Source organism: Trachinotus anak, unplaced genomic scaffold (assembly GCF_046630095.1).
Source record: "Trachinotus anak isolate AG129_WGS33_773 ecotype Australia unplaced genomic scaffold, CSIRO_AGI_Tana_v1 ptg000024l, whole genome shotgun sequence".
Classification (NCBI taxonomy): domain Eukaryota; kingdom Metazoa; phylum Chordata; class Actinopteri; order Carangiformes; family Carangidae; genus Trachinotus; species Trachinotus anak.
Window position 1 is genome coordinate 15,335,493 of NW_027273875.1, and position 13,793 is coordinate 15,349,285.

The 13,793-nt window shown below is 40.7% G+C and overlaps 1 protein-coding gene across 1 annotated transcript; it reads right to left on the bottom strand.

The window, feature by feature from the left end:
- Window positions 1-6,807: 6,807 nt before the first annotated feature.
- Window positions 6,808-13,688, bottom strand: tmem218 (transmembrane protein 218). Its single transcript, XM_071461418.1, has 3 exons — window positions 13,020-13,688; window positions 11,952-12,054; window positions 6,808-7,204 (listed from the first exon to the last, which is right to left on the bottom strand). Exons 1-3 carry the CDS (start codon window positions 13,127-13,129, stop codon window positions 7,070-7,072), a joined length of 348 nt encoding a protein of 115 aa, XP_071317519.1. The 5' UTR covers window positions 13,130-13,688; the 3' UTR covers window positions 6,808-7,069.
- Window positions 13,689-13,793: the final 105 nt, after the last annotated feature.

The window sequence follows — 13,793 nt, forward strand, 5'->3', positions numbered from 1 at the left end:
GATGGAGTGGGGTTTGGGGGGGGGCAGAAAACAAGGCTCAGTCTCAGGGACGGGGGAGGCGAAAGGAGGTTGAAATAAGGGGGAGGCAACACAGAGGGGCCTGTTTCCCCAAGTCAGATCAGTTTCATTAATCAAACGTCTACCATGTGACCCATCAGAAGAGCGGAGCAGTTTCTAAGTGTTCCACCTAAATGATGTCTCAAATTATGTCTATGGAAAAATCAACATTTGTCAAATGTCGGCAAAGCAAGTACAAACTTCAGTTTTCTTTTTGCGTAAAGCTCAGATGTAAATCATCGGACCAGGGGAATTCTTTTTTCTTTTGACATACAACAGCTTCAAAAAAAAAAAGACAAAACCAGAACAAAAGCTTCACTTTCTTTCTCTTCGTTCCTTTAATGTGACAACTCAAGCACCCCCCCCCACCCCCCCACCCCACCCAACTCACTGCCACTACCCAACCTCCCACCAGTCAACTAGCCAAGCAAATTTGTAGCTGCCTGTCTGCACAGTATGAGTCTCATACATCATCTTGGCTCACCCTTGAGAAACAAGCAAAAGTACCGAGTCAACCTTGTCAGAATGATCTGCTTTAATTTCATACACAGTCAGCTGGTCTGGTGTGAGTGGACTCCTGCAGTGCACACAGATCACACCTCTGATCTGCTCCATGTTTTAGCTGCCTGTGAGCAAAAAGCAGAGGGTGACATTTGGTTGTGCTTTTCTAATCATTTTTAAACAACAAGATCATAATAATGTCTTCAACATCCTATTTACCGAACATTTATAGTGTTTTAATGAAAAGCAAATCTGAAAAGAAAGAATTTTAACCACAGGGCTGACCAAATTAATTTCTGAGCTCATTATCAGAGCCCACTGACTGCAACAGCATGTATCCTACATACTGAGTACCACCGTGATCAATACGCTGCGATGTTGAAGCGGGCTGGTGTGAAAAATAGACCCAGCTGACCATTACATTATTCATTCATTCATTCATTCATTTTCCATAGCGCTTGTCCAAAACCGGGTCATGGCGGGGAGGGGGCTGGAGCCAATCCCAGCTGACACTGGGCAAGGGCGGGGTTCACCCTGGACAGGTCGCCAGTCTATCGTAGGGCTGACATAAAGAGACAGACAACCACCATTAGCATCAAATCAAATTACAAATGTACAACCTTTTGCTTTAGAACAAATGCAAGTTTTCAAGATAGACTCCAGCTTCAGTTCAGATGTAGAAGGAGCATCATTCAGTGAGGAAATGCCTCTGATGCTGCTGAAGCTGTGAAGTGCAGCTTTGCCATTGTTCTTTCTGCAACAGACCTTTCACGCAGACCTTTCATAGCAGGTGTAACTAAAAGCAATAGTAGGACATGTCACTGGGCTGTGTATGCACTCCCTCTTCATTATATACTGTAGCTCACCATATTTACTGCTTTATTTAAATGTCCTAATTCTGAGTGTGAAATTTATGCTCTTGTGCCTTCAAAAATTCTCCCAATGGAACAAAAAGGGTCCATGGCATTGACACTACTTTCTGCCTATCCCACAATGCAATGCAGGCTACAGATGTGAAAACTGATACTACTCCTCTTAGTGACAATGCAAAATGGCAATAATTAGTGAGTGCATGAAATCTCAATTAATTGCTCACTATTGAGGACACTCCTAAGTGTTGATTACATAAGGAGTAGTGAATGATTGAATGAGGGGTGATTTTGGACACAAGGTGTTGATTAGGTCAGGTGGTACTAATCACATTAATTAAGGCTCTGTTCTGTTCTACTGTCCCAGTCGGCCATGACAGTGTGACATTGACCCAGCATGAACAGTACCATGAAAGTGAAGGAGCTCAATAGAATTCAGACATCATTGATTGTAATATTAACACTTGTGTTTTTCCTTCGGTGACGAGTCAGATTATTATTATTGACCAATTGACTCAAATTCCTTGATGGAGATACTATGAATTCTAAACTCTAACATATGTGAAATGTAATATGATATGAGTTGTCAGCCTACTGACACAAAGATTGATCTACACCAACACACTCAGAATGAAGCGCCTGTTTCATGTACGAAAAACCTCAAAGCTACTGTTTTTATGAAGTGCTAAAAAGTGTTGTACTCACAGTCTTAGTCAGTATCAAAGAATGGGCAAAATATATAAATAACTTTCGAAGAATGGACAAAAGTATTTGACACAGTATAATATAGTGTTTTTATATCTTAATACAACACAAAAATGCCCGTCTGTACACAGGAAGTGTGTTGATGAGGGTAATTGCCCCTCCTGGCCACACTGGCCACAAATAAATCTTCTTCTACATTATAAATGAATTGGGACAAAATCCTACAATCCTTGATCTCAGCAAAAATGTGTACAACAAGTCGTTCATGCTAAATCAGGACAGTCTACTTTGATCAGGCTCCTATTTTATTTTACTGTCTTTTATTTTTACTCTTTCCTGATTTTAAAATCTCATTATTGAATACTGTGTCACAATCAAGTCATGACCTCCCAAAGTTACCTTCTTTTTAGTATTTTCCTTCATCACAGCTTAGCAAGGAAACACCTGTCTGGGGAAACACAAAGAGGGAAGTTTACACTAAGAAAGTACCACTGAAGCCTCATATTAACTTCAGATAAACTTTGGAAAACATTTTTACATGAAGTTTTTGGATGTTGTTCCACACCATACTGAAAGCATGTTAGGAAGGGATCTAATAATACTGAGTATGATTAGGGAGATATGACAGTTCTTCATCATCATCATCATTATCATCATCATCACCGTCATCAGTACCAACATTAAAGAATACATCCAAAATATTCAGCAGTGGTCAGGTGACCATATGAACACTGAAATAGGTTTAGCTATCTAGCAATTCTAGCATATTTTTTTATAAGCCTCAAGTAATTGGCTAAAATCACTTCAGTATTGTTACCACTGCTCCTCCTGTGCCAAACTGTAGCCTAAGTTAGGTCAGCCCAAATGGTTGGGGTATTAATACACAAGCAAGTCAAAGCCTGTGCAACAACTGGGCATGGTCTGCGGACCACTGTGGCCACCCATGTTCAACTATTGTGAGCATGGTCTTTGATCAGTGTAGCCATTGCCTTTCTAAGCCTGCCCAATACTCAATCATGTCTTCAACACTGTCAAAATGGAACCCCCCATAGGGCCGAGCTTCAGCCCACGATGGGGTGTCATGTCCGAGCAGCAGAGGGCTATTGGTGAGCAGCCTGACCTCTAATCTGGGCCTTCATCGTCCCCCCGAGAGCCACAGCTTTAGGGTAATTCCTTCCTGAGAGAGAGGTAAAAGGCCAAGGCAACACCAGCGTCTTAGTTTGAGGATTTCGCCCCCCTAGTGTGTGTTGCCATGATAGCATCCCTCGTCTACACACAAAAGTACATAATACAGCACAGCCAGGCGGTGCTGAGAAAAAAAACTCCTTTTGGCCCCAAAACTGCATAGTGCCCCAGTTCATTTCCACATTCTACCACCATCTCTTTCATAGGTTACATCTACTTGTTGGCTAATAAATCCTTATCTAATTCAACCTTGTGTAAGGATCTAAAATTACCTTGTTCATTTCAGTTTTACCCCACAGAGCACTCGTCAGGTTTTATTTACCAAACTTCTTGAAAGGACAGCAAACATTGCCATCTGCTTGATTTAACATGAACTGAGTCACATTCTTTTGGGATAAGTGCACCAACTTTGCCCAAAATCTTTAATGGATTTGCAGTGTTGTGGGAGCTGTGTGGGGCGGCGACGGTATCCATATCACAAACAGAGGGTGAGGTGGCTGAGGATGTGAATGGAGGGCCAGAAGTTCTGCTTGAGTGCATCTGAATACAGGATCTACCAGAGAGGAGCGCACCCCGTCCCCTCCGCAGTTTCAAATCCCAGCACCCTGAGCTTTCTGCTCACACCTCTTTGCCCTTGCATTGCTCTCTCTTTCTCTATCTCACCCGCCCCCATCTCTTTATATGTCCAGCTGGCTGCGCTACAAAGACTCCAGCTCCCGGTTCCAAATGATCCTCAAACCCCCACATGCTTTGTTCTGCTCATTTTCCCACTCCCCAGAGATGGAGTTTAGTAGCAAAAAATAAAATGAGGGAAGGATAGAGGGAGAGAGAAAGATGGGGGAGAGCGAACGATTACAAAGGTGAGGTAGTGTGAGAGAGTGTGTGAGAACGGGAGAGTAAGCCAAGGAATACTGTCAGATCTTCTACTACCCAGACTTCAGGGACTGTGAAGACCTTGAGTTTGCAGACTTCAAGAGAGCGAGATGGTGCAAACATCTTTTGCACGGTGAAACTGAAATACAAACTGTAGCAGAATGTTCCCAAAAAGTTTTTTTTTCTTGACAAGTCAAAAGAAACCCAAAAGGTTTCTGTTTGAGTTGAGGGGAATATCTTTGCCAGGTAAACCTTCAGTTGCCCTTAAAGCCACTTGTTTCTTGGTGCCACTTTCTGCGGGGGCTAAGATCATGTTTTGCGGTAATCATGCGGTCAATTACAGGCAACAAGTCCCTTCAGGTTGAAAGGTTTTAGATCCTCTTGCCCACTCTGTTGAAATCCTCCAGTTCCCCAGCTTGTGTGAAATCATGCGGTGGATTGTTGTGCAGAAAAGGGCCGCAGTATGGAAATGTGGGCCGGAACTAATAGGATTGGTTTTGATTCATTAGATTCTCTTTCATCATCCTGGTTGGAATTCCACTCCACGTCTCCTCGGGCTTCACACTTTTAAAATGGAGGTGGGAGGGTGGCAAGTGTTTATAATTGGGCCTCTAGACTGCAAAAGCTCATTAGTCTCTGTGGAATCATCTGCTTAGTTATACCCCATGGAATCAGCATCAGCACATGTGAATGCAGCACTGTGTTTGTCAAAAATAATGACAACACACTGCAGGATATGATTTAATGCTTGGCAAAATGTGGAACCAAAATATAGAATAGCAGTGCACAATAGCAAAACACAAAGATGCATGTGGCTTCTCAGCACCTCGTCGCTGAGAAAGCTGCAACTGTTGGTCACATATAGAACATCAGTTCTACGAAGTGTCCTGAAACCTCCGATAACACACATCAACGAAACAGTTGGCTAACTTAGCTTAGCATAAAGACTGGAAGCAGGGGGAAACAGCTAGCCTGGCTGTGTCTAAAGGTAACAAAATCCACCCACTAGCAACTCAAACACTCACATAACAACCTGTGAAACACAACCTGTTTTACTACCTGTTTTTGTACATGGACTAAACAAACATGATAAAGCTTGTCAGTTATATTGAGCTTTAGAGATACTGCTGGCTGGATTTTGTAATGTTTGGACAGTTACACCATGTTTTCCCTTGTTTCCAGGCTTCATGCTAAGATAAGTTAGCTGGCTGCTAGTGGTAGCCTGATTCGCAGTGTTCAGACATAGGAGTGGTACCAATCTTCTCATCAAAGAGAGCATTTTACCTGCCTGTCAAACTATTTCTTTAAAAAGTTATTTGATAAAACTCACAAAAGAACACAGTGATGCCTATTAAGCAAGCAGCAAAATCTATAGATGCAGGTGTTACAGAGAAATGTCCCGACATGAGAAGTGGTTTCCTCCATCAGTGTTCTCAGATAATAGCTCTATCAGACACCACTGTCACCTTTTTTCAGAGGCAACAAAATGACGAGTGGGGAAAAACTCACCAATAATCACACCAATAAAAACTCAATAATCAACTAATGTCGATGGTAGCACATACACATTTATGTGATAAAGAAATCGAATTATTCATCAGGATAAAAGGGCCAATCAAAAATGCTAAAATACGTGTAATGAGCTGGTCATGTAAACTAACTACAAAGCTCCAGCTCTTAGATTTAAATTAACGGGTCATCACGGAATACTATAAAATATATTCCTCCTCTTTCCCAGAAGAGTTCAATCACTACTTTAGTTTTTTTTTATTGGCATCTACTTGTATTTGTCCAAGTGATATTTAATGACTTTAACTCATTCAACATTTCTGCAACATGAATGTCATAATATATAAGACTAAAAGATAGATGACACAGATAAACAAGGCAGATTAACTAAACAAATAAAAAAAATAATAATAATAATAATTTGAAGTGCCTCTGAACTATTTGTTGACACTCAGTGCAAAGTGCAAATTTGCTTTCATGAGTCCATTTATAACCTTTAAGAAGAATCTGGAGGACCATAAAAATCTATTTGTCAACTACAATGAGAAGCAACTCTTGCCATTCATAACCAGTATCACATATTAAAAGCATTAAGGCATCTATGCATATTAATAAACACTGACTAATTGTTAGTATAGTAATTGTTAATAATTGTGATAGAAACACTGTATGTCAGCTGCTTTGGTGTCATACTTTATTATATCATGTTTTTCTTTGAGTGATGATGCTGAAACACCTGAAAAATGAAAGGTGTTCATAACCTGAACACCTTTCACTGAGGTGAAGTTGTGCATTTATTGGCATCATTCAGATTAGCTACAGAAAAAAAAGTCCTCACATTAACACTGTTCAGATACTACTCCATGCTTCATCAGGTGTAAATGTAAAATGAATGACTTTCTCTCCATGTTAAATGTGTCCGATTCACTTCCACTAACACCACAACTTGGTACCTCACCTTTACAGTACTTCAGGAAGCAACATTATGAGGAAGCCGAGTAGTAAAAGAAAGACAAATCACCGTGACAACATAAATATTTGATTTCTTTGTAAAGATGGAGGATGGAGTATTTCAGTGTTTGTCGACTAGGAATTTAGTTTACACACATCAAATAAAAAGTATTTATTCATCTCATGTATTAAATGATACAAACACAAACACAGTTACTGCTGGATATTATCTCATTTCTGTTGATTGTGCATATACAGTCAACAAACAGCAAACATGTAGAAAACTGGCTCTCCTGCTGTTTCTGTTTGGAATGAAGCAGGGTGGGGGAGGGTGGGGGTGGGGGGTGGGGGGGACCTGTTTGTCTTAAGTTGTATACTTCAGTGATGTGATCCTGGTGCCAATTCTGACCCTGGCAGTTCTAGTGAGTTCTTAAGGCCTTGGCATTGACTGGTTCCAGGAAATGAAAAGGGAGCAGCATGAAGAAAGCCACCAGAAAGACCACGCTCACCACTGCCAGCAGAACGTAGCGGCCGATGAACAAAGTGTCCACTATCTGCAGAGCAAAGAAAGAGCAGCTCAGTGTTACAGGTTCCTCATAATTACACACTAAAACATGTGTTTCTGGCCAATAGCACAGAGTGCACTGGAAACACAGGACTCTGAATAAATTCAGTATTTCCTCTGTTAGCCACTAGATGTCATGAGAGAGCTTTCACAAAGCTTTTTGTAAAAGCAGTGAGGCCTTGAATGGGAACTCTACAAAGAGACAGATACACACACAAGGAAAAACTCTACAATTACTTGTTGTCTTGAAAAGTTAATCTCCTTTAATTGTTTTTTTTATTACTGCTACTTCAATTAGATGCTTGAGCCTCACTGTTCATAGTGAAGAGAATAAAGACTGTTTTCTCGGTCATCGGGCTGAAAGGGAAGGTTTTGTCTGTGCTCACCTTCAGTGTGAGTTTTAGCAACAGGATTTGGGGATAACACAACTCCTTTTTAAAGCCAGCTGTGGTTGTGTCATCTGTGAACTTGAAAAAGGTCACATACACTGATGACAGACTTTTTAGTTTAATAGGGGGCAACTTTTGAAATGAGGAATATCGATATATTCATAGAATATGGATTTTTCAATTAGGGAGAACCTACTTCCAAAACTTTGTAAGTACTGAATTTAATTTTTTTTGTGGAAAAACATACAAGTTTTCAGCCATAACACATGTCTGAAGAGGATCTTTATGGTAAAATGATAACAAAATAAACTGATATCATCTATTTTTCTAAATTCCCATCCCAGTTGACTGTTCCTCACCAGAAGCTGAATGGACAGCAGAGTAGACTCTCAGTGCCTTAGATAGTGAGCAGTCGCCCTGTGATGCAGTAAACTGACTGACGCCTTCCTGCAGCAGTGCTGGGACACACAGCAGCATCAGTTTACACAGGACTGTGTATCGAACTTTGATACTTTTATGAACCAACAGACTTGGTTTGATACTATCAAGGACTGAAAAACGCTTCGATCAAATCGAATAAATCGATAAAACATTTTGATACCTAAAGAGTAAATGAGTAAATATCACCAGCATGCAGCAAGCTTGGATCAAGATCTTATGATGCTTCTGATTGGCTGTTTTTTTACACAAACAGGTTTGAGTGTGTCGAGAGACTTCAAATAAATAGAGAAATAAAACTTTTAAATAAAATGAAAGTAAAACTAAAATTTTTACCATAATGTGTGTTGTTATTTTCTTTTTGTTCAAATAAATTGGGTAAAAATGGTATTGGAAAGAGTATTAATAAGAATTGGTACTGAAGTCAAGGTATCGGTACTGATACCCAGCCCTAAGTTTGGGACTGACCACTGATACAAATTTACTACTACAACCAGTGAACCTAAGTAAAAGGAGATGTAATTCTATTCTTGGCGTTGTGAATTGTGAATTTAAAAATGTGTCATTCGCTTTTTGTTTTCAAAAGAATGGTTTACAGAACTAATTTTGAGGGTTACAAGTCTGAATGAATTTCTTTTATTTTTTTCTTGTGTGGCTTAAATTGCTTAGAATGTAGGCAGCATGTATCCCTGAGCCTGTTCAGTCATTACTTAATCCATACACCGCTGACTGTTTTTACTGTCTATATTGTTTATATTAACTGTATTATGTGTGATGACTTTATAAAATACTACTAAGTTGTGATGCATTAATTCAGTGTACTAGATGAGGATCCTGTGCCAGTACAGACATATTTAACTGACTGTCTTTCAGCCAGTTGTGTCTGATCCCTTTACAACACTGTTTCTTAGTCTGTTGCCTAGAAAAGCCTAATAAGAAAGTCATTGTACAAACATCCCCATTTAAAGTTAAGATGTGATGTGCACATCCTTGTTATCTTACTTATAGAAAAATGATCCCTGCCAATCCCTAGAAAGAGAAAAAGAGCACTGGTATTGGATCACTGCTTGGTAATATTAATCAATACTTTAGTTTGATTATCAGAAGCATAAGGAGAGAGCCTGTAGCCTGTTAGGCCAAGAGGTGCTAATTGATTCAGGCAGGAATATGACCTGTGCATTCAGGCAGTAATGTGTTTGAAGAGACCGTATGTTTGTTCTTTCACTGTTCTCTCACAGATCCTGAAACTAAATGCTGGTTCCCTTTATTTTCGGATCCTGCTGTTCTTTATCTAGATGCCTAATCAGTGGGGACACAAGCCGCACTGCAGCTCGCCTGAGTATTACATCAATTAACAGATCTGAGGGAAACGAGGAGCAGGACACAGACAAACAACAGATCCTCTACATTGGCACGGCTGCTTCTTCAGTCAGGAGAAATGTCAAGTTTATACCATCGATAGGTTTAAGCAACACTTCACTGAGGTCTGTGTTAATATTTAGATCATGAGCCACCCATGAATACGCGAATACAAACTGAGAAAACGCCCTTAAGCCAGATAATACCAGAAGAGCAGCACCCCTACTGCTGACTAAAGAGAGATTTCACAGGAACTGTTGTGGAATGAGAGTAGGTGTATGTATGTGTTTGTGTGTGTGTGTGTGTGTGAATATGATGGTGTCTAGGAGAGGTGGGGATGATGTATGCTGTCTCTTATGGATGCATTTAACACGTCTCACTTTTTAATTTGCCAATTACGCAGTAAGCTGGAACCCAAAGTGTGGGCCATGTTTTATTAATGTGCCATTGAGCGCACGGGTGGGAGCAGGCGGGCGGGTTAGCGGGGGGAGGAGGAGGAGTTGGAGAGAGGGGTCTGGTATAAACCACCCCCACTCCTAGGCTGGGACTGGCTTAATTGGCACTATGTTATTTTACTTTTGTTTAACAGCAAGGGGTTAGACATTTCTTCACAGTCGGCGCGCGCGCACGCGCACGCGCGCACACACACACACACACACACACACACACACACACACACATTTCACAGAAGTTTTCAGGTTTTATCTGTGTGCTTGCTACAAATTAGTCAACGCCCAAACATGACGTGAATACAAAATGTCATGGACCTCTGTGAAGCTGTTTCACGCCTTCACATGGATGGTTACCTTTATTTCTATACTGTTAATGAGGATTTTAATACCTGTCCTGTATAGAAGCTGTCAACTGACACTGATTTATTTCAGTGTAAAACATCAAAAATGCATCACAGAAGAGGCCTCACATCTTCTCTCTCCCAGATTCCAGATGCTAAACTCTGGTGCTACATGTTACCTCTGGCTCCGTCGTTTTAATACTTGGAGGATTCATAGTGTTGATGTCAGCGTTGTTGTTATGTGGTGTGTGTGTGTGTGTGTGTGTGTGTGTGTGTGTGTTTGATGTTTTATTGAATTACTGGATTGGCCAAAGACCTTTTTCCACCATTGCACACAATAAAAATTGCATTCTGTTCTATACAACAGATACCTGTTAAAATAAGATCAAAAGATGAATAGATTCAATTCATGCAAACATAATAAACTACTGTGAGAAGGATTTTTGTAATTATTATATTCCTCAAAAACATGTCAGCTCTTCTGTAAATGAATGAATTGTTTTATAGTTTACCCTCCTGGGTGATGATCCCCTTTTTATAAGGTGTCATTATTTCAACAGGTTTTATATGTAACCTCTTTTAAATACTGGAATCAATTTCTAACACAGGCAAGGGTTAATTTTACTTGTAAGCCTTGCACAGAAATCCAAGAAGACGCATTTAGCTGCCTCTCTCTGCTGCTGGTCTGGTATCTGCCTTTGCACAAAGGCTATAAAATGTGAGCTGGCCAGGACGGGGCTCTGCTCTGCTATTTCTATGGGGTGGCAGCTTGCTTGGCAGATCTGGCCGGCTTATTGGCACGACCCAGAGGCAACATGGGGGAGTGTTTGTTCTGTGTTGCTGTTGGACTAAGATAAAGCAGAACAGGCCTTTACGACAAGCACATACACTGACGTGCACACACAATGACACATGCTAGGTACAGGCATACAGTACGGTGAACCATGGCTTATATCAGAGTTAAGGTTTTATAAAGTAAACATTGTTTATATTCACCTAACTACAACTTAAATAGAGCCGATATCCTCAGTCAGTACAGATAAAGGAAAATAAATCTGCTGCTAGCTGCAACGGCACATGGTCACAAAATATGTATTAATATTTTGACCGTATATCTGTGATGAAGATACGTTTGTTCAATTGTAGACTTTGATAAGCATGAAATGTGTTACACTATAATTTTTGGGAGCATGAGATAGCCACTTAGCTACTTTTACTTGTTTATTTGTGGGCTCTAAATCCTCATTTTTCACTGAGTGGTCTCTGTACCCAAAACAATTGAGGGTAATCAAAGTCAAATGGCCTCACAACAAAACTGAAAAAATCACCAGCCTGCTTTTATTTTCAACTGAAGTGCATTATGCTGTAATTGTGCATCAGCCACAATCACTGATGAAAACATCACAAGTCTGTATTTTTTTAATGCGGCAAATAGTCTGATGTAATCATGATGGAATATTTTATTATCATGGCTTTGGCAGCAGTAGAAATTTGAATTGCCTCTTCATGTGGTGAAATGTCAATTAATCGTGTTAACACCTTTCAAACCGAGCTGTTTGCTTTTCTAAAATTCTCAAATTAAAAACACTTATATGAGGTATTTGCATTTTGATATAGTACAACATACTCATTCATACTCTAGGCAGGAAAAGAGACATGCATTTAAATTTACTGTGCTGACAATGTCAACCCATAGCCTATATTTGAGGATTTGTAACCTTGTGTAAAGGTGTGTGACATCAGTGAGAAGCGTTCACCTCTATCTCTTTGAAAGGGGGAGTTGTCTCTGGGCTGCGAGGGAAAAACACCAGTGCCAGAGTGATGGTGAGAGCCAGGAGAAAAACAGGGATAACTCCCAACCTGGCGAGACCAAACACACACACAAAGGTACACAGTCAGAACAAAGAGGATAACGCAAGGACTCCCACCACTGATCTGATGTTCTCAAAGTAAGTCTATCTGGGAACAATGTCATTGTGAAATACCAATTAGAACAATTGCATTCTTTAATTTTTTACCAATCAAGTAAATAGCACAATGTTTCACGTGTTTTTAAACTTTCCTGTCCTGTTACAGTGTTTGCTGTCACTTTGTATTCTACACAAAAATAAACATTTGCTGACTTTAGTAGTATGGCATGCATGTAAGGCAAGTGCAAAAATATTAATCAGCAGGGACTGCAAACAAAATACTACTGCTATTATTAATACTAATAACAATAACGATAATTTAAGAGTCAGTAAAAGTAATTATTTTTGTTGGTGTCTCAGGGTAGACAAAACGTTAAGGAGTTGCAGCCTCTCTGTGAGAAACTGGTGTATATTTATGTAATATATCTATTTATTTGTTTATCTGCAATCGATTCATGTACCAGCTAGAACACACCTTATGATGTGTTCTGAATCTGGGTCCACTTCCCAGTCTGAGACTTATTCAGTCATGTTCCATCTCATAGTTTCTAGATATACCTACAAATTCCCTACCAGGGGAACACACCACTGTGGTCAATGGTAATGTGTGTCCCATTATTTTTTTGGTATTAAGCTGAAATAAAGGGCTATTTGATTAATCACCATCAGGCCGAATTTACTGGACAGCTCTACTACTGCCACAGTTGATTTATCACGTCACAGAAGATGTGTACTTCAGCTAATAAGCTAACCAACATTCAAGTGCAGGAAACTTCAAAGGAATGTGGGTTCACATATGAGATGAATTGCCTCGATCTGGCCTGTTCTTCACTGACTTCTGTAAAATCTTTGTCGTGCAGTGAACATGTTCACACGGGCTGTGTGTGCAGTGCTTCTATCTCTGCTCTCACTCACTTTGCGGCTCCAGATGCTCTCAGCAGCATCATCCCAAGTACAAGTGCCGAAGTCCACACGGCCGCAACGACGACGACGCCAGCACCGACGTCCAGCACTGTGCTTGCCATTTTTGTTCAACGACTTCAGTTTTAGGGTACTTTACCGACACACGTGGTGGTTAGTCGCTGAAGTGGGTAAAATATACGGCCGATGCCTGAGCCATTACTAAGTAAGACTATAGTAAAGCTGTAGCTATGTGGCTAGCGGTAACTACCTCCGCTGTGTGGGTAAGTTAGCTGTCCCTGCTAGAGCTGCTATCCTGACACCGACAGTTATATGCTAAGTTAAAAACATAAAAACACATATTACTGTCTATGACCGCCATTCATCGGAAAAGCAATCAGTTTAAAGGATAGGTTGAGATGTTTCCATCGCGTCTTCTGGTTCCTGGTAACAGCAAACTAGAGTGTAATTGGATAAAGGAACTCAAGACGAGCCAATCAAACGCGTCGTTACTGAAAAAGCGAAGCGCGCCTGGGCAGTCCTCCTCACCCGCCCCTCACCGTGCACTTAAACCCACCGTGCTGTGTTTCTCATTCATACCAGCTCATAACTATTTCTAAACACATCCACGGCCCTACACTCTGCCCCCTTGTCTTTCTCAGCACCAGATAAACACCTGGTCCCGGGACCGGTTCACAGCTGGTGCTGCAAAGTGAGGCGCGTCCCAGTGAATGAGACCAGTGAGAGGCTGATGTCTGATGACGTGACACACTGCAGGAAGAGACACAG

Coding starts and splice junctions, on each gene's coding strand:
- tmem218 (XM_071461418.1), bottom strand. CDS start 13,129: ATGGCAAGCACAGTGCTGGACGTCGGTGCTGGCGTCGTCGTCGTTGCG. Junction 12,055..13,019: donor AGAGCATCTGGAGCCGCAAA/GTGAGTGAGAGC, acceptor TGGTCTCGCCAG/GTTGGGAGTTATCCCTGTTT. Junction 7,205..11,951: donor CCCCTTTCAAAGAGATAGAG/GTGAACGCTTCT, acceptor TTTGCTCTGCAG/ATAGTGGACACTTTGTTCAT.